Source organism: Myotis lucifugus, unplaced genomic scaffold (assembly GCF_000147115.1).
Source record: "Myotis lucifugus unplaced genomic scaffold, Myoluc2.0 scaffold_39, whole genome shotgun sequence".
Classification (NCBI taxonomy): Eukaryota; Metazoa; Chordata; class Mammalia; order Chiroptera; family Vespertilionidae; genus Myotis; species Myotis lucifugus.
In genome coordinates, this window is record NW_005871087.1 from 1,134,421 (window position 1) to 1,160,187 (window position 25,767).

The 25,767-nt window shown below is 44.0% G+C and overlaps 1 protein-coding gene across 4 annotated transcripts in view; it reads left to right on the forward strand.

The window, feature by feature from the left end:
• The first annotated feature begins 1,339 nt into the window (after window positions 1–1,339).
• OSBPL10 (oxysterol binding protein like 10) overlaps window positions 1,340–25,767 on the forward strand; it is a 210,927-nt gene continuing 186,499 nt past the window's right edge. For 2 of the 4 annotated variants that reach the window (XM_006087580.3, XM_014454805.2), the window contains exon 1: window positions 1,343–1,760. In XM_006087580.3, the coding sequence (XP_006087642.1) occupies window positions 1,480–1,760 (281 nt within the window). In that variant the 5' untranslated portion in view covers window positions 1,343–1,479. Of the gene's footprint in view, window positions 1,761–25,767 lie in introns of all 4 variants that reach the window. The other 2 variants (XM_023752952.1, XM_023752953.1) reach the window with 2 other exon arrangements.

Genomic DNA, 25,767 nt, shown 5'->3' on the forward strand with positions numbered 1-25,767 from the left:
TATAGTGTGTAGGCACCTAGAATTGTAATTTATTCAGGGGCACAGCCACTTCTCATCAGCCCCAGAAGTTTCTCCACAAACATTTCTGGAGCAAAGCCATCTCTGAAAGTTTCCTGGAAGGACTTGAAGCTAGAAAGGGATCTGGCTTGGGGAATTGTCCTCATGAGAGCTGACTCTATTCCCTGTAGTAATTTTTTAAACCATTGAATTATTTGTATTACTTTATGGGTTTGTAGATCCTTTGAACAGCACTCAATCTATCACCCTTTGTTTTTGTTATCTTGTGTGTGTGGTGTGTCTGAGCTCCTCAAAGCGATTTTCTAGGTAATTTTAGAAACTTCCAGATTGCATTGGATATTTATATTCACAAAAATTATTAGTGGGGTGGAGAGAGCGCATCCCACCTACCTTTGCCAAAGAGCAACAATTTTAAGTTTAGAAATTTAGTTGCAGTGGGGGTGGGACAGAAACTACAGCCAACACAGAATGCTTCACTGTGTAAACATCTGTTGATTTCGGGGCAGTCTTACCCGTTTTAGAGTCTCTGGTTCGCAGCTGCTTGGCATTGTATAGAACGTGTAGGTGCTGATTTACCAGGCTTACGTGTGGTCATCAGGGTGGGGATTGGGGTGTGCAAGTAAGGTGGCTCGGCCATTCAGTTTAGGGGGGCATTTGCAGGCACCTGAGTGTTCTCGCCGGACTCCATTTAGCTCCACCGCGTGAAAATGCCCCAGGATAGCTTACCTGTGAGGATCACCCGCCCCTCCCTTCCCACTCCCCTACTGGACACGCCGGAGATCCTGACCTTCGGCCCTGTTATTTTGTTCCACCTGCGATGCTCATTTCTAGGTTACTGTGTACCTGTGTCTGGCCCAGGCTTAGGGCGGAAGAGGGGAGTGTGAGTCTGGCTTGGGCCCGGCAGGTCCATATCCGGGTGGACAGGGTGGGTGGGGCCGCCACTCCCTCCAGGTCCCGCGGTGGGTTGGGGGTGGGGGAGTGACGCGCAGAGATTCCCTTTCACCCCTCTGGATCCGGGAGGGGGCGACAGAAGGAGCGCAGGGGTGACAGGGCGTGCCTGCCCCGATGATCAGCGCCCCGGAGCGCCCTCAGCCCCGGGGCCTGAGCGACCCCTAGGACTCCAAGGAAGAGCAGGAGGAACCCGAGGAGGGCTCGCCAAACCGGCCACCCGCTCCGAACTTGCCCGGGAAACTAGTGCGAAGGGAGGGGCCGGGGCCGTGGCGGGAGGAGGGGCGGCCACAGCTGCATCCAGCCCCGTTGGCTTCCTTCCCAGCTCTCCTTCGCCGCCTCCTTCTCTTCCTCCTGTATGAGTCAGGCATTTCCCCGGGATTTGGAGGAGCCACGCGCGGCCCGGGCGCCCGGAGCTGTAGCAGCCGCCGCCGCCGTCACCGCGTTCGGAGCCCCAGCGCGGGGGCCGCCACCGCGGCGGGCGGGCACCCGGGTTCCGGGCGCGCACGGGCCATGGAGAGGGCGGCCCAGGGCGCGGACGGAGGCGGGGGCAGCAACAGCAGCAGCCGCAGCAGCAGCCGCGCCACCTCGGCGGGCTCCTCGCCCTCCTGCTCCCTGGCGGGCCGGGGGATCTCCGGCCGGTCGGCGGTAGCCGGGCTCGGCGGCGGGGGCAGCCGCAGCAGCCCGGGCTCGGTGGCTGCTAGCCCGTCCGGGGGAGACGGCCGCCGGAGGGAGCCGGCGCTCGAGGGCGTGCTCAGCAAGTACACCAACCTCCTCCAGGGCTGGCAGAACAGGTACCGTGCCCGCCGCCCGCGCCCCTCCCCGCGCGCCGCTTAGTGTGTGTGTGCGTGCAAGTGTGTGCGTGCGCGATCGTACCACCAGCGAGCGGGGTGCTGTCTCCACGCGGGTGCCCTCCCTGCTGTCGCTGCTCCTTTCCAGGTGGGGTGCTCAGGCTGGGCCCGCCGTGACCCCACCCCAGGGCTGTACCGCGGCAGCAGGGAGGGAGGCGGGAGCCTTGGTTTTCTTCTGCGCTGGCACCTGCAGGGACTGGAGCGGCGGGCGGAGCGCGCTGGTCCCGGGCCCTGCCCGCTAGCGGTTTCCTGCACCCCTGAAGAACGGCTGGGAAAAGAAGGCAGAGGGGACGTGCTGTATGCCCGAATGAAAGGCATTAGTACGTCTGGTCCGATCACAGCAATTCTCTCCATAACTTAGTTCATCTAAAACTTCAGTGTTTAAAAACACCACCACCACCAACAAAAACCTGCTACTTTATCCTCAGTGCCTTCCAGCGCGTGCTACCCTCTGCCCAGTTGGTGGCTTAGGACCTCCAATCTCTGCAACACAAGTTTAGTTTTTAAAAAAGTAAATCTCTTCCCTTTCGGAATGGGCAGTTTGCTATTTTAATTACATAATAATAATAATAATAGTAATAATAATAATAATAATCCCCATTAGGTTCATTTGGAAGTTCCCCGCTGACTGTCCTCGAAGTTGGGAAGCCTACTAGGGACACGTGTCCGGATGGGGATGAGCAGGGAAGGGGCTCCCAGCACACTTGAGGTGTTAAGATTTGAAAGGAGCAGGTGGGACACTGCTGTTTACATTGTTTTACAAAACAGGCCAGAGGCAAATACAAGTGGTTGATGAGATCTTTTGTCCCGCCTTTAACAGCCCTTGGATCTTAGGACTTGGGGCCCTTAGGGATGCTTGTGAAATTTGAACCACACCCTGGGAGCTCTAGTTCTTTGCCTGTTAGATTAGATTGCTTGGTCAACTCTCCCTGTCCATGGTGTGTAAATGTTAAGATTGCTTCCAGCTGAAATTTATCAGGCAGTCATTTACATGTAATGCAACTAGGAGGAAGATGACTCCTTAAGTTTGGAAACTGGGTTGTTTGCACATTGATACCATAGACAGAGAACTGATAGAGAACTTTCCCAGTCACCGGGTGTTCTTGGAGATCTGCTATGTTGTGGAAGCTGCACTTTAACTTTTAATTCTTTTTATTTCACAAAATAGCGCCAGTAACCGCTCTTGCCTCTCCCTTTCCCCTTTAATTCTTGAAAGTTAGTAAAGAATAGGTAGCGTGTGTAGGACCAGAGCATCACTTTTAATGCTTTTTTTTTTTTTTCAAGGAGCTTATGAGGCCAACAGAACTTTTACCCTGGATGGCAGTTATTTGACTTGGGGACTATATTTTACCTGCAATGTATATTAAAGGGTTTATTCTTTGGATTGGATTTAGGATGAATTGGAATGACTCATGCTTTTGTATAATTTAAAATCCACTGGGGTATTTAGGTAGAGGCAAGGCTGAGAAGCAGTAAAAATAATGATAATTAATAATAATAATAATAATAATTCCTACATGAATGCAAGCTATGTAGGTGAAATATACTGTGTACACTACTGAGGTCTCATCTTGAGTTTGTTTTATAGCTACCTGCTAATGTTCATTGTTCTAACCACAGTAGACTCACTGTTTTCTAGTCTACCACAGACTCCAAAGCCTTGTCTCTTTATAATGGTTAATGTCTTGCTGTTGGGGTTATGTTTCCCACATCCGAACAGTGGCCGAGGGTCCATTAGTGATATGGAGGAGATTAATAATGGCTCTGTGATTGCACACTTTGGCCTTCACAAGGGGGCTTATAAAGGCAGAGCCTTATCTGTGAAAAGGAAAAGAGAGAAGGATAGAGAGAAAACCTAGGAAACATTTTTCTGTTCATGAATTTGTTCAGAGACTATCTTATTGAGGATCTACTTTGTGCCAGGCACTGTTCTAGGAGCTGGAGCTACTCCAGTGAACAAAACACATGGGCATCTTCTCAGGAAGTGGTGGAGGAGACGCAGAATCAAAAGGTAGAAGGAGCCCACCCTTTCCTAGGGCAGGGGAATGCCTTGGTGCAAACATGTGGGTTTCCTGCACTTTTGGGCCTCATGGAATCTTCCTTTGATATTTCTTTTCAAATTGCCTGTAGTTCCTGACAATCTCTAGCCACAAAGTTCTTGGTGAGTCTTCCATGCTTTGATAATGCCCTTCACACCAATCACCCACCAGCAGTTTGTTCTCTGATGTCCTCTCTCATGTTCTCAAGTTGCTGTAAAGCTTACATTTTAACATTCAGTTTCATATTCTGCCTTAATTTACTTGTAGCACTCTCAGCCCCATCACCATGCCCTTAGGAAGAACTCAAAATAAATGACATAGAGAGAGGTCACAGGAGAGAAAACATTAGCACGTTTAGCACATGTGTCACCTTGGGCCAATTCCTTAATTGCTCTGAGCTTCCATTTTTCCCCCCCATCTGTTGAAATGATGTTACCTTTGCCCTTCTCATTAGTTCAATGTGAAGATGAAATGAAGATACTGTGTATCAGGGGCTGAGAATAGTGCATAGCAGCATCCGGAGACGTGGTAGCTATTATTGGATCTTCAATTTGCCCCTTTTTAAATGGACCTTTCTGGTCCATAGCATTCTTGGTTCATTTTTCTGAATGCTGTGATTACCCTGGGGCTCATTAATGTAATTACTGCAGAATTCTTTGGGGAGGAGACGATGACCTGTTTTGAAGGGTTACCTTTAAAACTTGGACCCGAACACTTACACCTCTATGGGAAGTAACTTATGCCCCCTTCCTCCATCACACTTAACTGTCACCTGCATGCTCAATATTTCACTCTTTTGTCCTTCCGCACTAGAAGGAAGCTTTCTGAGGACAGGATAATTTTGTCTGTCTTGTTCACTGCTCTATCCCCAATGTCTAGAACAGGATCTGACATATAATAAGGGCCCAGTAAATATTATTGAAGGAGTAAGAAAACGAATCAATGAGAGAGAAGAAATCAAACCAGGATTTAGTTCCGTTTTGCCAGTGTTAGCTATTGTTATAAATTTTGGTTCTCTACCTGCTCATAGCCTGTCCTTAATATGTTTATCATTTGCCCTGCTCTCTGCAACCATCAGTCTTTGTCTTCTGGGTCGGAAAGTCTACTTTTCTTGTGACATACTCTCCCTGACTTGGAGCCCGCCACAAACCACCCAGTGTGGGCTTTTAGTGACCAAATAGCCAGGGCTTACATCCAACTTGATCTGCATGAACCACATGCTTTGAGGGTGCAGTGTTTAGCCCAGCCGTGGGCAAACTACGGCCCGCGGGCCGGATCCAGCCCGTTTGAAATGAATAAAACTAAAAAAAAAAAAAGACCGTACCCTTTTATGTAATGATGTTTACTTTGAATATATATTAGTTCACACAAACACTCCGTCCATGCTTTTGTTCCGGCCCTCCGGTCCAGTTTAAGAACCTATTGTGGCCCTCGAGTCGAAAAGTTTGCCCACCCCTGGTTTAGCCCCTAGACATGATTTCCCATGGTTTTGCTACCACTTGACCCATTGGAGAGTCATCGGGGGCATACACTAACTTTAAAAACCCCACTGAATTAAAAGTAATGCTTTTTGAGTATTCCAATAATTTTTAGAGGCAATGGGTGATACTAGGGTTGCAAATCGCTGCTCTGGATTTTATGTTCTTGCCTATGTGTACTTCAGAAACATTCATATATTTTGCTTCCTAGGTTGCTGGATTGTTCTGAGCCTGCACAATCAAAATCCCCTTTAGGGACACATGACTTATTTTATTTTTAAATTTTTTCAATTACAGTTTACATTCAATATTATTTTGTATTAGTTTCAGGTTTGTAGCTATCTTCCTGACAATAATATTAAAGGGGTGTTGACTAGGCTTTAAAACAGCATATAAAAGGATTTATTCACTTCTGGTTGGATATATTTATTGAGCTCCTGCCTGTGTCAGCCATTTCCTGTGGGATCCACTCTCCTCCCCCGCCCCTTTTAAAAATATATGTGTATTTGAGGAGACTTATGCCAAATGGTTACCATGGCTTTACTTGGTTGGTGGGATTATGGGTGATTTATATTTTCTTTTCTTTTTTCTATTATTCCCCCCGACCCCCAAGGTGAATTTGCACCCATTTTGAAGTTTGAAAACATTTTTGAGAAAAAGAAAAGCTGCTCATACCTTTTCACATAACCTTTGAGTAACTGAATTTTTGAGGGTAAATTTGAAGTCTAACATACATTTGGAAAAGAACACAATTCCTCACTGTACGTAGTTCAGTGACTTTTCATAAGTGGAACACACCAAATCCAGAAGCAGCAGCCACCCGCCTCCCCACCCCTCATTTCCCCCACGGGGTTTCCACTATTCTGACTTCCCGTACTGTAGACTAGTCCGGCCTCTTTTTGAATTTCATCACGTACAGTACGTGATCCTTTGTATCTGGCTTCTTTCTCTTAATATTATGTGTGTGAGCCCCACCCGTGTTGCTGGGTAGAGTTGTGGTCTGTTTGTTTCTACTGCTGCTCCTTATTTCATTGTGTGAATATACTAAATGCATTTACATCGATTGTAGATTGAGTTTTTGGCCCTAGGAATAGTGCAGCCATGTGTTTTAGAGCACAGATGTATGCGTTTCTGTGGCTGTATGCTTAGAAGTGGGAATATTGGGTTAGAGTGTTTGCAGATGTCCAGCGTATTAGATTCTGCCCGAGAATTTCCCAAAGTGTTTGTATCTGTTAATAATCCCACCAGAAGTGTCTGAGAGTCCCGGTGCGCCACATCCGCATCCACTCTTGGCTTCGTTTTAAGCAATGGGGTGGGTGTGTGGTGGTTTCTCATTGTGGTTTTAATTTGCCTTTCTCGATGACCAATGAAGTTTAACATCTATTTGTGTGTTTCTTGGTCATTTAGATGTTATGTTCTGTGAGGTGCTATTTAAATCCTTTGCCCGTTTATATGTTGGGGTATCTGCTGTTATTGATTGATTTGTGAAAGTTCTTTACGTGTATATTCTGGATAGGAGTCTGTTGATGGATATATGGACACATGCACAACGGGCGTTACATATATAGAGAAAGCAGGTATCTTCCCTCACTCTATAGTTTACCACTTTACCTCTTATCAAGTGTCTTACTAAACACAAATTCTTAACTTTAATGGAGTCACATTTTTCATTTTTCCCCCTTTACGATTGGTTCTTTTTGAGTCCTGTTTAGGAAATCTTTGCCTACCCCATGGTAATCAGGATATTTTCTTTTAAGAAAACAAACAAACACCCTTTTATTGATTTGAATATTTCTTAGAAGTTTGATTTGATATTGGGGGAATGTAAACTTTTGGCAGAAGCAATACTGGATTTAAGGCTTGCAGTCTGTATTAGTTTCCTATAGCCAATTAAAAAATATATTTTTGTTGATTTCAGAGAGGAAGGGAGAGATAGATAGAAACATCAATGATGAGAGAGAATCATTGATTGACTGCCTCCTGCATGCCCCACACTGGGGATCAAGCCTGCAACCCAGCATGTGTCCCGACCAGGAATCGAACCTGTTTCATAGGTCGATGCTCAACCACTGAGCCACGCCAGCCAGGCAGTTTCCTATGGCTTTTATAACAAATGGCTACAAATTTGATTGCTTACTAAGACAGACATTTGTTTTCTCATGGTTTTGGAGGCCAGAAATCTGGAATCAGATTCACTGGCCCAAAATCAAGGTGTTGGCAGGACCGCTCTCCCACCTGATACTCGAAGGCAGCGGTTCTCAACCTGTGGGTCACGACCTCTTTGGCGGTCGAACGACCCTTTCACAGGGGTCACCTAAGACCATCCTGCATATCAGATATTTACATTACGATTCATAACAGTAGCAACATTACAGTTATGAAGTAGCAACGAACATAATTTTATGGTTGGGTCACAACATGAGGAACTGTATTTAAAGGGCCAGAAGGTTGAGAACCACTGCGCTAACGGGAAATCGGTTTCTTGCTTCTTCCAGCTTCTGGTGGCTGCCGGCATTCCTTGGCTGGTGACTGCATCACTTCAGGTTCTGCCTCTGTCTTCACATTGGTTCCTCCTCTCTGTGAGGAATTTCCCTCTTTCTCCCTCTTGGAAGGACTCCTGTGGTGGACTCCCCAATCACCCAGGATAATCTCCCGGCTCAGTAATCTCACCTGCTATATGCTAACATCTTTGCCACATAAGGTAACGTCGACATGTCCCAGGGATTAGGACATGGACATTTGGGGGGTAGGGATATGCCATTCACAGCCTGCCACGCAGTCATAGTTCTAAGTCATAGTTTAAGCTCTGTCTCCCTTCCCCATCACCGTTCCCATCATTCTCTGGTTGCCATGGTGACAGCCATCTCTGTTGTGGAAGGGCTCAGGTTGCTGTCATGACTGTAACTGGGCTTGTTAGGAAGGGTTGGTGGAGTCATTCATCTCTGTCCACTAGACGGACCCCTTGGGCGAATGTAAGGTAGGTAATATTGTGAGGGAAATTGTTTCTAATGCCAGTAAGGAAATCTAATTTCCCTTAACGGGCAAATCAGAGTTTCTTTGGGATCTCATTAGAGACTGTAGAGCAGTGGTTCTCAACCTTCCTAATGCCGCGACCCTTTAATACAGTTCTTCATGTTGTGGTGACCCAACCATAAAATTATTTTCGTTGCTACTTCATAACTGTAATGTTGCTACTGTTATGAATCGTAATGTAAATATCTGATACGCAGGATGTATTTTCATTGTTACAAATTGAACATAATTAAAGCATCGTGATTAATCACAAAAACAATATGTAATTATATATGTGTTTTCCGATGGTCTTAGGCGACCCCTGTGAAAGGGTCGTTCGACCGCCAAATGGGTCGCCACCCACAGGTTGAGAACCGCTGCTGTAGAGGAATCAACTTTGGAACTATACATGTTTTAATCTGTTTTCCATTTTATCATCATTAGCCTGAAGACTTTTTTAAAAGGTATAATTAGCATAAAATAAAATACACAGGTCTTAGGCACTCTTTTAAAAAAAATATTTTTATTGATTTCAGAGAGGAAAGGAGAGGGAGAGAGAGCTAGAAACATCAGTGATGAGAGAGAATCATTGATCAGCTGCCTCCTGCACCAGGGCTTGAGCCGAAACCCGGGCTTGTGCCCCGACTGGGAATCGAACCATGACCTCCAGGTTCTTAGGTTGATGCTCAACCACTGAGCCACACTGGCTGGGCTTAGGCATTCTTTTTGCTGAGTTTGGACAGTCGTTTATACCATGTAACCACTGCTCCGAAGGTACAGAACATTTCTACCTCCTTTGCCAAAGTTTCTTCTAGTCAAATCCCCTTCTGCAGTCTGTTTCTGACTTTATCACTATGAATTACTTTGGTGTGTTCTTGGGTTTCATATAGATGGACCCATATAGGGTATCCTTTTTGGAATCTGGTTTGTTTAGCCTAGATAATGTCTGAGAATTGCCCATGTTGCTGCACCTACCAGTAGTTTATAAATTGTTTCTTTTTGCTGTTGAGTAGTATTATATTCTGTGGATATACCAGTTTGTTTATCTGTATTATCATCAGTTTGTTTATCTGTGGCTATTTGGGATGTTTCTAGTTTTTGCTATTAGTAATAAAGCCGCTGTTTGTGTACGAGTCTTTAGGTGGATATATGCATTCATTTCTCTTGGGTAAACACCTAGGATTGGAATCTTGGGGTCATGGGATAGGTGCACGTAGAAACTCCCAAAGTGTTTGCAGAGCGGCGGAACCATTTCACCGTCCCACCAGCAGTGCATAAGCAAATGGGTTGCTCCCCATCCCAGCCAACCTCTGTGTTGCTACCGGGAGAGCTTCTGGACAGCAGGGCCTGCCTCTTTCTCATGGGAGGCACGTTGCTTCCGAGAGGGGCAGTCTGTGGGGGCACAGGCTCCAGCTTTGCCTCTTGTTTGCTGCATGACCTTGGGCAAGTCACTAAACTCTTTGGGCCCGTTTCTTCCTCTGTAAAATGACACTAACCTTGCAGTGTTGTGAGGCTACTACAGGCACCAGGCCTAGCACAGTGCTTGACGCACAGTAGGTCCTCAGCAGAAGCTGGTAGTCTGGTATCTTAGACAGACCAATGGGTGACTCCGTGGAACCTAGGGCACGAGTTGGTGGTCATTTTAGACCCAGCCTTAGCAAATATGCAGGTGTTGCTTGGTCTTTCCTCCCACTGCACGGGGACCCAGGTGCCTAGTTATTTGATTTGCATAGTGGACGACTGTCTCCATTTGCTGCTTAGCCTGTGGTTCTGTCTGCTCAAGTGGTCAGTCGTTTAAGAACTCTGGGGAGAAAGAAGAGACACTGGCCTTTGTGTCCTGAGAGGAGGATTGGAATGATCTTGATGGAAATGTGGGAGGCATTCTCAGCTCTGCCCGGCTCCTGACTGATGCGATTTGGGGCCAAGCCAAGACAGAATTAAAAAGAAAACCATCCGGAATTTGATTTTTGATAACTCAGACTGGATCAAATATGGTCACAGCCCAGAAAGAAAGTGCTTTAATTGTCTCTCATGCAATGATAGCAATAATGATAAAATTAGGAAACCGTATACAGTCTTGTTGCAAGCCTCTTCTTGGAAGGTCAGAGAAGGCGTTTGAGCCATGAATAACTTTTTCATGTTGTGTTGCAGTTTTCAGAGGACTATTTATGTTTTTATGTGGTTTGGTCCCTTTCCATAAATATTTTGATGAGAATGTAACAAGTTGAAAGGCGTCCAACATCAGTTTTTTTAAAAAAATTTTTATCCTTGCCCAAGGATGTATTTATTGATTTTAGAGAAAGAGGAAGGGAGAAAGAGAGAAGAGAGAGGAACATCAATCCCTTGCCTCCCACATGTGACCCTACGGAGGTTCGGACCCACCTTTTGGTATCCGGACAAAGACCCAACCAACCAAGCCACCCAGCCAGGGGGCAAGGTGCCCTCCATCAGTTTTTTAAAAATACATTTTTATTGATTTCAGAGATGAAGGGAGAGAGAGAAAAAACAAACAAACATCAATGATGAGAGAGAATCATTAATCGACTGCCTCCTACATGCCCCTCAGAGGATAGAGCCCGAAGAAATCCGGGCATGTGCCTTAACCTGGAATCAAACCATGACTTCCTGGTTCTTAGGTCGACACTCAACCACTGAGCCACACTGGCCGGGCCCCATCAGTTGTTAATAACTCTTTTCCGGGATGTGCTAAGTGGCTAAGTGTTTCTCTGCAATGTAGGTCATGTGACCAGTGGTCAATGATAAGAGGTTGGTGTGGGAGATTGGGAAGCCGAGACAGGGGGGCGGGGCTCTGCCTGGGCCCCTTGTTCAGGGGAGTTGAGTACATTATGGGACAGATACAAATGACCCTCTACTCAGCTCTGCAGGGGTCACCCCATCAGAGCCATGTGGGCTGCTCACAATGCAGTGGAAACCACCATGACAGTTTTCCTGGGTCGTTTGGTTGCTGACAGAGTCTTGGCAGAACTGGGGAACTTTCCGGGTCCTGAGGGAGCTGGCAGCCTCAGCCCCAGACACACTCCTCTTTGCATGCAGCTAGGCCTGTGGAATGCTCATACCCCACCTGTTTGTGAGCTCCTTTTGTGTACCCGGCAAATGCCATGTGAGATGCAGGAGGCACATCACATGGAGAAAAAGCTCGGGCTCCGCTGTGAGGGGCTGACAGTCTAAAACAGGGTGAGCAAACTTTTTCTGGAAAGGGCCAGAGAGTTAATATTATAGGCTTTGTGGGTTATAGTCTCTGTGGGAACAACTCAACTCTCCTGATGTAAACAAGCGGGTGTGTCTGTGTTCCACTAAAACTTTATTTACAAAAGCAGGTGGTGGGCTGGATTTCGACTGTGGGCTGTAGTTTGACCATCCCTGGTCTAAAATGACACCCAGACGTCTCAATCAATAGTCAAGGCAGCCTAGAGTGGTTGCTAAGAATACAGATTCTGCAGTCCAGTGGCTCTGCAATTTACTACGTGTGTGACCTTGCACAGCTAGTCAACCTCTCTGAACCTCAGTTTCTTTATCTGTAAAGTGGGGGTAATGTAGTGTCTGTGTCATAGGATTGTTGGCATCAACTACGATGGGTATAAAGGGCTTAGGACAGCGACTGGCATATAGAAAGCACTTATTAGATGCAAGCTGCTGTTATGATCAGGGGGAGGGGAGAGTGAGTGCTACGGTAGAGGAAGCACCTGGGAGTGAGAACACTAACTCTGCGTGGGGGCAGGGAAAGGAGGAGGTCAGTTTGGTATGGCTGGAATGCAGGTGGTTTGTGGAGTGTGACCAGAGATGACACTGTGAAAGGTAGACCAGGCTGTAAAAGGCGACTTCAGGAAGGTCCCCTTAAGACACTGAGACCACAGATCATAAGATGTCAGTGTTACCAGAAGGGGAAGAAATACATTTGCAGGTCCAGGAAGCATCAGGCACTTTACATATGTTATCCAGTTTAATCCTTAAAATGAGATGGGAGGTGTTGCAGACCTATCTACTTCCCCTTCTAATATAGTCACAGGACACAGTTTTTTAGGGGAATGCAGGGTTGCCCTAGACCAGCCGTGGGCAAACTACGGCCCGCGGGCCGGATCCAGCCCGTTTGAAATGAATAAAACTAAAAAAAAAAAAAAAAAGACCGTACCCTTTTATGTAATGATGTTTACTTTGAATTTATATTAGTTCACACAAACACTCCATCCATGCTTTTGTTCCGGCCCTCCGGTCCAGTTTAAGAACCCATTGTGGCCCTCGAGTCAAAAAGTTTGCCCACCCCTGCCCTAGACAAAACTATGTGTGCACTCCTCCCTCTCACAGCTAGGGATTGCTGTGTGATTATATTCTGGACATAAACAGATTTGTCACATAGTAGTTTCCTGGGACCTTCTTTGTACCCTTTCTTCTTTTGTCTTTCCTCTTGGAATACTAGACATATGGCCCAAACTGGAATACAGACATGATGCCTGGAATTCCAGCAGCCACTCTGAGCCTTGAGGTGACTGGGATAAAGGCCACCAAGACACAAGAAGCCTGGTGTCTAAGGACTTTGTTGATCAGAGCCACCTCACAAATCTCTGGCATTTCCCATGATGGGGGTAGTAGGCCTCCTTTTAAAGCCACGTATTCATAACCATAATTGAGATGTAGGCAGAATCTCGATTTTACAGATGAAGAAGCAGGCATAGAGTGACATAAACTGCACAGTTAGTAAGTGGCATAGCCAGGATTGGTCTAACTTCAAAGCATGTTTTCTTCCCACTACTCTGGACAAAACATGGAGATTTTCTATCCCTTCATTTTATAGAAGAGATCATGGAGGGTTTGGCCTCAGGCTGTAGCAGCTCATTCCAGGGCCAGATAATCATTATTCTGTTTATCTCTCACTCCCTCTTGCCTGTGGCCTTCTCAAAGAAAGGCCCTGTGTTTTAATTAGTGACTTTTCGGATGGGAAAAATCTCTCTCTGTGAGTAGTTGATGTCCGGTGTTTTTTCCTTGGTCAGAAGCCATGGTTGTTTTAGGACTGTGTTTAGAGCTTGGACAGCCTTGCTTCTTTCCACCTGGAGCCGGTCCTTAGTAATGACTTTCCTTGCCTGTACAGTCCTTTTTTCATTTGGGCTTTTAGGGCTGGGAGAGGGGGCTCTTTGGCCCTGTGACTAGCTGTGAGCACTGACAGCAGATGAATCTTGATCTACATGGAGGCCTCCTAACTCTTTCAGTTCAGTGTGTGGACTTTGGCTGAAATTGGGCCACATGTCTTGAATGCCCTTTGCTTTGGGGATTCTCGTGTATCTGAGTTGCACCCTATTACTCATACCATAAAAATGGGCTCCCCGGCCCTGTTGGCTCACTGCACAGCATAGAACTTTTCCGTGTGCATATTCCAACTGACTCATGTAGTGGATTGGCCCCTGAAAAGGTGAATAGGACAAAAGCTAGTTTGTGCTGGTAAGTGCTGTTGAGAGAGTATTGTTGTTTATTTTATTGTATAGCATTTCACGTTTATGTTACTCTTTGTACTAGCAAAATCCTTCGTGGTAATTTTTATTAGCCTGGCTAACGTGTGCCTTTTTCTTTTTACGAGAAGTCTGCAGATGATAGCTTGGCCCAAAGTGTGTTGGTAACACTACTATAGTCACTTAGTGAATTCGGAGTTTTTGTTATTGAAAATTTTCTGTCAAATATCAGTTTTCGTGATTATTTTGGAGTCATTTGGAACTCAGGAAAATAGTATTAAAAGCCAAAATTCCACACCTTTTTTCTCATTTTGAATAACTATATATATGTGTGTGTATATACAGTATGTATGTCTGTGAGTGTGTGTGTATATATATATATATTTTTTTTTTTCAATGGGGTAGACTTGGGATATTTGTTTGTGAGCCTGGCCTGCGTGGCTCAGTGGTTGAGCATTGACCTATGAACCAGGAGGTCACGGTTTGATTCCCAGTCAGGGCACATGCCCAGGTTGCGGGCTCGATCCCCGGTGTGGGGCATGCAGGAGGCAGCCCATCGATGATTCTCTCATCATTGATGTTTCTATATCTCTCTCCCTCTTCCTCCCTCTCTGAAATTAATAAAAATTTGTTTAAAAAAGATAGTTCAGAAAATCTTTGTTTGTGCAGTAAAGTTTAAGTCCAGAAGAAGTAGTGATTTTGAACAAAAGCAAAGCGTGATCTAACCTGGAAGAGACTAAATTGCAATTATTCACGTCATGGAATTGTCTGAATTTCTGTTTATCTAAGGCTTGCTTCCTTTTCCTTTCCAGAATTGTAGCAGCTACTGGTATTTTTAGTGTTTTTTGTTTTGTTTGTTTCCTTATTTATTTTTGCTTTGTTTCTTAGTTTGAAACTCTAAATTCCTTTGTAGCATCACATACACAATGTGCATTTTGTAAAAACTAAATGCAACTCGTGATCTGATATTTTCTTTTCCTATAAATGACATTATTACGACCATTGGAAAATTTGTATAAGATCTATAGATAATAGTACTGTATTCATGCTAATTAATTTGATTTTAATATTGTGTACTGAAGTATTTAGGGGGGATGGGCAACTTACTCTAAAATGGTTCAACAAAAATATTTATAGAGAGAAGAAGAGAAAATGATAAAGCAACTGTGGTAAAATGTTAATAGTTCTTTAGTGATAAACACTTCTTTGTAGTATTCTTGTAAGTTCTCTGTAAATTTGAAATTATATTAAACAGTTAAAAAAATTGACTTATTTTAAAAAATGGCTATGGGGCATGCAATATATACTTCCTGGCTGAATGTGTGGAAAAATGATCCTTAGACAATTCTAGATATTAACTGTGATGAAATTGACTGAATTTGTTAGTGCCTGTGAGCACCTGTTCATTAAACTGGGTAAAGCCGGCATATTTGCAGCTTATGAAAAACAAAGATCATTAAACCAAAGGCTTGGGAGATTTGTGTGTTTATCCCTTCCCTGTTTAGTTGTTTCATTTTATATAAGTGTTGACTGTCTTTTTTTCATCTGTGAATGGGATTAAATGGGAAATATGTTGCTTGTGTCCTTTGATGCACAAAAGTTTTAAAATTTGATGCAGTTTCATTTGTCTGTTTTTGCTCTTGCTGCCTATGCTTTTTGGTCTCATATCCAAGAAATGGCCAATGTCATGAAGCTTTTCTCCTATGTTTTCTTCTAGGAGTTTTATAGTTTTAGGTCTTACATTAGATATTTAATCTATTTGGAGTTAATTTTTGAATATGGTGTAAGATCAGGGCTCAGCTTCATTTTTTTTTTCCATATGGACACCCAGTTTTCCCAACACCATTTATGGAAGAAACTTTCCTTTTCTCACTGAGTGTTTTTGGCACCCTTGTCAAAGATCATTTGACCATATACATGACCATATATACCATATTGGCTTTGTATTCTATTTCATTGGTCTACTTGTCTGTCTTTTTGCCAGTACCACACTGTTTTGATTATTGTAGCTTTGTAATATGTCTCAAAATCAGGACCTAACCCAGCTGAGAGTCCTGGACTGAACTGGGGTTTGGTCTCCTCTCATGCAGGTAACACCTTGCTCCCCCGTCCTGTCCCCCGCCTCCCACCACCACCACATTGTGAATGACCTTATACCATGCATTCTAAATGGGGTAATAAAAAATTGGTTCCTGGGGTGGTGGTGAAATATCTTACTCTTTTTATGTATAAAGCACAGATAGAGTAGAGGTTTGAATGGATGCACAGTCTATCTCTTTTTTAATTTCAATTGGGAGGGGATTGATTAGGGAAAGAATTGTCTAAAAATGCTCCTTAGGGGACTGAGAGAGGTGCTGAGCAGAAGGACTGCTAGGATTTGAACACTTTCTAATTGAGAGGGGGTGGAAAGTGATGCCACTGAATTTTACTACAGGAAAATATTTTTATCCAGAATTTTTAGTGATGGCAACAAAAGGAAATAGAACTAAGTCACATCATACAGAAGACAGGTTAAATGTGAGGCCGTCACTCCTGTCCGAGAGCTTCCTTAAATAATGTCGGAAGGAGTTTTAAAATAATGAGAGTTTCCAGGAAAAGTCCCATAAGACGGGTCTCCTCGGGTCCTGACAGTCCACGTGGTGGTTGAGGAGGGAGCCTTCAAATCGGTGTTTTAGAACCTGGGCAACACCTCTTCTCCCATCATTTGGCCAATCAGCAACATTTGAGTATGGAGTGTATATTGGGTAATACTACTGACTCAATGTTAAATGGCCAAAAATGGATAATTGGACTGTGGTTATATAAGAGGATGACCTTGTTCTTGGAAAATGCATCATGACATATTGAGGGATAAAAGAAGATGTCTGCGACTCACAGATGATTCCAGAAAAACTCGATATAAAGAGAGAGGGAGAGGGAGTGGGAAGCGGAGGAGGAGGGAGCTGGATGGATGTGGATGGAAGGGAGGATAAAGGAAGGAGAGATAGGCCCAGCACATGATAAAGTAGATGTGCCAAAGCAGCAGTAATTGTTGCATCTGGGTGAAGGGATATACAGGAGTCCTTTGTGATGTTCTTGCAACGTTTCTGTAAGTTCGAATCATTTCAAAGTGCCAAGAAAAAAACAACAAGAAGAGGGAAACGAGAAAACACCCGGCTCCCTTGAGAAACACAGGTCACATCGTGTCCTGTAATGTTATTTGAACTTGCAAGTGGTGTGACTGAAAGCAGGCCATTATGTTGCAAGATCCAGGAAAGCAGGTGTTAGACCTAAGCCTGGCACAGTGCCTGGCACATAGTAGACACCCAGTAAATATTTGAAGGAATGAAATCAGAGCAGCAGTAACGTTGGTGTCAGCTTTTCCCACCGCACAAGTGCCTACCACCTGGCGGATCTGGACGCGTTTCCCAGACACGCCTTTCTGTGCTCTGTGGACGCCCTGAAAGCCACCTGGTGGAAAAGCTTTGTCCCGGGACCTTGCATTACCGTGTCTGTGATGGAAGAGATTGACACCCTAATTTTAGACTTCTTGCTGGTAAAGGCACCGTGAGGGAACAGGCAGAGCATTTGTGACATTTCTCCTGTATTGGTTCTTATTTAAAAACTAAGAAATCTCCCCTCAAAAAAGTGTTTAGGTAGAAAGAAGCGAAAGTTACTTTTATTATGGTAAAGGGTACATAACATAAAATTTACTCTTTTAACCATTTTCAAGTGTACAGTTCAGGGGCAGCAAATACATCCCCATTCTTGGGAAACCATCACCACCATCCATCTCCAGAACTTTGTCAGCATCCCAAGCCGAAATGCTATACCCATTAAGGAATAACTCTTTTTTTTTCTTTAAAAAAATTGATTTCGGAGAGGAAGGGAGAGGGAGAGATAGAAACATCAATGATGAAAGAGACTCATTGATTGGCCGCCTCCCTCATACACCTCCCACTGAGCATCCCCATTAAAGAATAACTTCTATTATTATTTGCTTAGAAAACTATTTATTCTACAGAATTATAGTCATTATCTTTAGTAATAGTAGGCTCCAGGACCTCGAATCTCAATTTGCTGGCACCCAAATTAGAGAACTTTCATTATCTTGAAAGGGAACACTTAGAAACTTAACAGGAACACCTACTGTTAGTTTATACAAGTTAACTTTTCCTGAAGATTATAACTTATACACTGTAATATGTGCTATTTATTTATTTATTTTTAAATATTTTTATTGATTTCAGAGAGGAAGGGAGAGAGAGAATCATTGATCGGCTGCCTCCTGCACGCCCTCTACTGGGGATCGAGCCTGCAACCTGGGCATGTGCCCTGACTGGGAATTGAACCAGTGACCTCCTGGTTCATAGGCCAACGCTCAACCACTGAGCCATGCCAGCCGGGCAATATGTGCTATTTAAAATGAAATGTAAGAGCTCTTAAGGCTTTCTAAAAACTTCTTAAAATTAACTTTGTGGAGGCATAATGAACAGCCAAATGTACCTGTTTTTAGTGTAGAGTGTGATGACTTTTGTGTCTTTTTTTATTAAATACCAACACCATTGCCTTTTTTGGGGGGAGGGTGTTATTCTCTATTTAATTGACTTATTTTTTTCTAGTTATAAAGATATCATTTCATGTTCCTTATAGAAAAGTTGGAAAATTCAGAGAACACTAAAGAGAAAACAAAAGACATCCAAAACTGCTGAGTTCCCCCAAAACATTATTAGTTTTCTCTCTCTTTAAAAATAGACTATTTTTTAGAGCAGTTTAGGCTCACAGCAAAATTGAGCAGAACTATAGAGTTCCCACATAACCCCTTCCCTCCCCCCAGCCTCTTTTATTACATTGTAAGTTATAAAAATAGCATCTGCCTGCTCAAATAAAAATCAGAGATGCTGGCCTTCGAGCGCTCAGGGTCACTTTTCTCCAGAAGCTTCCCTGGCTCCTTGCCAGTGCGGATCCTGGCATTTAGGGCCCCCCCCACACCATCTCATTTGGGGGCCACAGCACAGTCGTGCCAGGAAGGCAGGCATGGGGGCGTGTTTGCCTATCAAGTGCTCAGTATTTGCTGGTTGAACCAAGGAATGGATTTGTCCAGAGTCAGAATTTTGCTTTATTACAGATCTGCATTCTTTTGGGGATGAGCACCACATGTATGTAAAACAGCTCTGGCAACATTAACAGAGGGAGATGCTCAGGGCATTTATGAACCGGGAGGTGGTTTACACCAACTTTCAGGCAGCTACGTGCATGAGCAGGTTGTGTTGCAACTCTTTGTGGGCGAGACTCTTGGACCTGCGGATGTGTTGTCTTTTTGAAAGGAGGAATGAGGATTGTAGAGGATGGTTCCTGCAAAAGAGAGCAGGTGGTGAGGGATACCGGGGGTGGGGGGTGGGCAAAGATGACATGTGCCCTTAGCAGGAGCAGTGGGTCACACAGTCTCTTGTGACAGCTTCCAGGAATCAGGACGGTTCAGAGATGCCCATTTGGTTTTTGAGCCATGAAAAGGAAGACAGAAGGGGCAAGAGTAACTCCCATCCTTACGTGGGAATAGATGGTGTTAAGCTGGGAAGGACCTGTGTTATGTAAACCAGCGACATACACAACCTTATGCTGTCCATGGTAGCCTTGCTCTCTTGTAGGTCAACTGATTTAGGATTCTGATTTGTTTAATGCTAAAACAAATCAGAATCCTAATTTCAATTCCAGCCAGGGGCAACCGAGGTATGTGCCCCTGGCTGGAATTGAACCCTCGACCCTTCAGTCCGTGGGCCCGATACTCTAGCCACTAAGCTAAACCAGCTAGAGCTGTATGTAGTTTCTTTAACATTCAGCACAGAGCTAGTGAAGTTTAAAAAGCAGTTTTCTAGTGGAAGACATCAAGCCTCAGGAGGGAGGGTTTTATTTTTCTTACCTGATGGCAACTTTCATGCTCCTGGTTTTAAATAGTAAAAGATATGCGAAGACATATCACAACTCAGGAATCATCCTGACATTCTATATCCCTTTTATTTTATTTAAAAAAATATTTTTATTGATTTTAGAGGAAGGGAGAGGGAAAGAGAGAGAGAGAAACATCAATGATGAGAGAGAATCATCGATCGGCTGCCTCCTGCACGCCCCCACCTGGGGATCGAGCCCGCAACCCAGGCATGTGCCCTGACGGGGAATCAAACTGTGACCTCCTGGTTCATAGGTAGACACTCAACCACTGAGTACGCTGGCTGGGCCTATATCCCTTTTCTGGAAGCATTTTCCAAAATAAATGAAAGGTCGTCAGATGAACTGGCCCCATCCCATTTCCCAGGTGAGGAAACAGCCCCAAAGAGATGCCGTTTAACTCAAAGTCCTACTCTGAGTTTGCGGCCAAGTTAGAACAAGAAACCAATCTCTGATCTTCAGTTCTGGAAAAACTCCAGAGAAGCGATGCTAAATTCAGTCTCCCTGCCCTGTGGTTTCGGTATATTGCAAAGAATACCCACTGGCTCCTTATTATCTGGCCGCCGCCCTGAGACTCATTTGGTGTTCTGGTTTATTTATTAGCTGTTTTGAGTGAATGAGACAACCTTCAAAATGAACAGAGAGCTTTCTTGCAGCCTGTGGACCTGTTAACAGAGCGAGTTTGGGAGATCTTATCTCTGAGTCTGATGCGAATTTCCTCTAATATACAGCAAAGAGGACTGGGTTTAATAGCAGCTTTCAGTAGCCAGAGTTGCCTTTTAAAAAATTATTTTCCAGATTATGAATAAAGAACCGGCTGTAAGGACTGATTCTAATCTATCGGTGGAGAACACGCTGTCTATGGTGCTGCTTACATAGCAGCTAAGCTCTGAATTCAGGAAGGCACCTAACGAAATTTGACCAGACTGCATTCAACACTTCTCTCTGTGGGCTGATGTTTCTTCAGGGCACAGCATTCAATTGCTTGGGGATAGTTCTAGCCTGGACCTGGGCTTGTTGGCCAGTGTAGCATGTCTGTTTCCCTTGCACACTCCTCCACTCTCGAGGGACTGCCATTTTGGACCACAATTCCTGAAAGTGTCTTTTAGGACCCTGGCCCTCTAGAGGTGGTATTTGACCTTTGGGGGACATTTCCCATGGTGGGTTAATGAGCCCTCACTTTTTGGTTTAGTTCAGGGGTTGGTACACTTTTTCTATATTTACTTACTTATTTTTTATTGATTTCAGAGAGGAAGGGAGAGGGAGAGAGAGAAAAACATCAGTGATGAGAGAGAATCATCGATTGGCTGCCTCCTGCACGCCCCCTACTAGGGATCTAGCCTGTAACCTGGGCATGTGCAGGAATCAAACCTTGACCTCCTGATTCATAGGTTGACGCTCAACCATTGAGCCACCCAGCCGGGCCAGAGAGGGTATTTTAAAGGACTGGCTGGTGAGGAGCACTTTCATATTCTGTATTTTTGAGTTTTTTAGTAAAAGAGCTATAATTCACTCTTAAGCTCTTAAAGTAGCAATACCCATTGGACTAACTATTGGGAGAAACCAGGCCAGGACTAAAGTAAACTAGGCAATGGCTATTGAGTGCCAAAGTCTACACTTTTGCTCTAAGTTAACTTTGTGGTCCCCAGGGTTTCATGGTGGGGTGACAGTTCCTATACCTTTGCCAATGGCCACAAATGCTAGACCATAACAGATTTAAATTTTTTTCTCCCTGCATGGTTGGTACACACACAATAAACCAAGAAACAAATGACCACACTTCAGTTTCATTCTATATGAGGTGACTCTAAAGATGTATTTTTCTAAACAGGAATTTCCAAATATGTATATGCAAGAACGGCAAGATATTTATTTATTTATTTATTTATTTATTTATTTACAATCGTTCTATTATTGCTCAAATTATTTTGAAGTTCCATTTTTTGGAATTGCCTTCAGAATAAGTTACAAGCTGCAGCAGAAAAGAAGTCTGCCCACTTTGTAGTCTTACTTCATTTTTTGCTAAAACGGGTATTAGGCCAACTCCCTCACCTTGGCTGCTACCCGTGACTCTGAGCTGCTTTCAGCTGTTTCCATATTTCATAATCACACTCAGAGCAGATGGATTTGTCTCAACTGAGCTAAAGGTTGTGGGTAATAAAAATAAGCCAGGAACCTCTGAGGGTATTTCTTTGCAGGAAACACAAGTGTTTATTTTTTGTGTGTGAAGTGATGATAGTTAAAGAAAGCAGTCATGCCTTTGTATATCATTAGCCTGTCCTCAGCCTACCAAGCCAGCATGGCTTTTGAATGAGATCATCCTGACATGAAGTTGGCCTCCAACGTTGGCTTGCTTTAATCCAGTTCCCACTCTAGGCTTTACTTAAAAAAAAATAAAAAAAAAGTATGTATGTGTATATATATATATATATATATATATATCCATCTGGATATATGAATGAGGAATTGAACCGTGACCACCTCATTCATACGGCAATGCTCAATCACTGAGCCAGGCCAGCTGGGCGGCCCTCACTTTTATGTGCTCTCTTGTCCTTGTTACCTGGGACATTTGAAAGGCTGTTCTAGGCCTGCTTTTCTGGGAGACCATGTATATGATAGAAGCTGACAGACTGCAATCTGTTCTTCCTACTCCTCTTGTCCTTCCCTGTTCTCCCTCCAGTGTGGACAGTGGGAGGCTTATGTCCTGTACTAGGGAGTTTTATTGTCTAGCAGGAAGTTGTGTAGGCTCATAACTTAGAGGTGGGCTCAGAGCTGTTTAGAAGGCATGCTGCTTAAGATCTTAGTTGCAGACAGTAGATTCCTTCTAAGCTGTCTAAGTAGCAGGGGATTTATTAGAGAGTTCGGTAGTATTTCTGGGAGAAAGAGCTTCAATGCTACATGTTCAGTAATAACACAGCTTGTATCCCACCAATTTCCAACCATAATGTGGTTTTAATTCGTTTCTGCTCCAGTACCTGTGACAGTAGAGGCAGAAACTAAAACCTCTACCACAACTGCTCCAAGGAGTCAAACACATCTTCCACTGCCTTGCCAGAAGTTCTGACCTCCCAGCATATGGCCACTACTGCCTCCTGTCTTTCAAATCTTACATGGGTGTTTGTGCTTGGAAGAATCTAGCTTCAAGGGAGTCGGTGAAGGAGTGTTTAGCTTTCTAGCCTCTATAGACCAGGAAGGTGGGTGGGCTTGAAATCTGTTGGATGGTGCTGAATGAGCCACTTTGCAATATTTGTGACCAAGGGTAGGTGCATAGAGGTGATTGCTAAACCTCTGGTGGGCTCATTCTTGCAGCGAAAAGAACACAGGATAGAGCACTGAGTGTAGGAGACTCATGCGGGCTATTGCAAGAACTAAGTGACTGGCATTCATTGTAGCTATCAGTGCTATTACCAGGAGGGTGGCTGCCTTCTGTGTGATGGGGGGCATTGCTGCGTACGAGTGGCTGCTGTGCCATGTTCCTGCCTTGGCATGGTTTTACCTTACTTAGAAGGAAGAAGTGCTGGGCTCATGATGCTTTTTTTTCTATGTAGTGTTAGAGTTTTGAGGCTGGCAGAACCTCAATTTCAAGTTTCAATTTCCATCCAATGCAATCACAGTTAAGTTATACACCATTCTGAGTTTCAGTGTGCTTATCTAAAAAAAGGTGATATGGCCCTAGCTGGTTTGGCTCAGTGGATAGAGCATCAGCCTGTGGACTGAAGGGTCCTGGGCTCAATTCTGGTCAAGGTTGTGGGCTTGATCCCTAGTGGAGGGCATGCAGGAGGAAGACAATCATTGATTCTCTCTCATCATTTATGTTTCTTTCTCTCTCCCTCTCCCTTCCTCTCTGAAATCAATACAAAAAAATATATATAAAAAGGTGATATGCCTGCCTTGCAGGGAGATTGCGATGGTAAAGTCAGATAACATGTGACTGTCTAACATATAACTCTGATGTATAGTAGTTGCCCAATAAATTACTACTATATACTCAACTTTCTCTTTTCCATTTGTCTTAGCAGTGCCTAAAGCACCCAGTAGATACAGTAGCTTCTATGCTTTTTCTTAGCAATTAGCTTACCTTTCACACTCCCTGTATGTTTAACTTTTCCTGCTGTCCCATGATTATTTTATTATGAAAAATTCAAGAAAGTTGATATTGGGGGGCGGGTAATGGTGATGGAAGGAGACTTGATTTGGGTAGTGAACATACAATACAGTGTACAGATAATGTGTTATGGCATTGTATGTCGGAAACCTGTTTAATTTTGTTATTTTTTTGTTTACTGTGATTATGTTAAGAATATATAAATAAAGTTAAGGCTTTACAGCTAAGAAATTCTGAATAAACAGTGCTCGTTTTCCACCCCCCACGGAAGGCACAGGTACCAGAAAGGGTTCTGTGAGAAGAGCTGCATACTGGAGGGGGCTTGGGTAGATTCCAGAATCTTGTGAATTATTTCTATTTTTTTGCCCCCTTGGTGTTAACCTTAACAGAATAGCATAGTATTAAAAGCATGTTTTGTGGTCGTCGTTTTTTTGTTTTGTTAATATTACCAGAGGATATATTTTTTGTATTGATTTTTAGAGAGAGTAGAAGGCAGTGGGGGGAGAGAGAGGGAAAACATTGATGTGAGAGAAACATCCTCCACATGCCCCAACCAGGGCCCCAGGAATGAACCCTCAACCCAGGTATGTGCCCTTGATCGGAAATCAAGCCGGTGACCCTTTGGTGCGTGGGCTGATACTCCAACCACTGGGCAACACTGGCCAGGGCTAAAAGCATGGGTTTTAAAGTTAATTAAAATCGTGGTACTGTCACTTTCACTTAACCGGATGTGTGAAAGTTACCCTCTCTTTCTAAACTTCAGTTTCCTAATTAGCAATAAAATGGGAATAATAAAAAATACCTCATAGCATCTAAAAACATTTATTTATTGTTTGTTTCCATTTTTGAAAATTTATACTGTCATAGAATGAATAGAGGAACTAATTATTTTTCTTTAAAAATATATTTGGTTTATACATAATATATGCCATTAAGGATTTTATACATATACACATATATTTATTTTTCTTTATCTTTATTATGCTGCCCACTGCTGACAGCTGCTCCATTCACTGATTGAAACAGCCATCACTCTTGACAGGCCCATCTCAGATGCCTGGGAAGCCAACATAAGTAGGATTTCACCCAGAGACCTGCTTTCAAAATATTGCTGACTCTCAGGTCGCTGCCTCTACCCACAGCACCACTGACAGCTCAGATTTTTCACTGAGAGCAGCTTCCATCTCTGACACAAAACCAAGTCCGTCCATAGATAGCAACTCAGGTCAGGAAGTTCTTAATTTTTTTTTTTTTAATATATTTTATTGATTTTTCACAGAGAGGAAGGGAGAGAGATAGAGAGAGTTAGAAACATCGATGAGAGAGAAACATCGATCAGCTGCCTCCTGCACATCCCCCACTGGGGATGTGCCCGCAACCCAGGTACATGCCCTTGACCGGAATCGAACCCGGGACCTCTCAGTCCGCAGGCTGACGCTCTATCCACTGAGCCAAACCGGTTTCGGCTAGGAAGTTCTTAATTTTAATGTGGCAGGATTGCAACATTTTCATTTGAAGTTAGCTAGAAATATATTTCATATTTTTTTAATGAATGTTTCATAAGTTACCTTTCTCCATTAAGCCCTTAATTTATCTGGACTTCAGTGTCTGTGGCGTGAGGTAGGTGAAAGGTTAACATCACTGGTGCGCGGGCAGGCTAAATAGCCATCTCAGGCAGTGATTAAATTGAATTTATTTAAGGAAAAGGGGTTGGAGAATGGGGATATCCAAAGGGAAGGGCTACACAGCACTGAGCCAAAGGGTATTGGGTCCATGATGTCAGCAAAAATGTACTTAGGACAGTGAAACAAGGAAGGGCATAGAAGAAGCAACAGGAGAGCTTAAGCAGGGCTGCTTTGGCTCACTGAGAAGTCAGAGAAAAGGGGGCCTTGGAGACAGGGTCAGGGGGTTAGCTCAGGATGAGCTGCC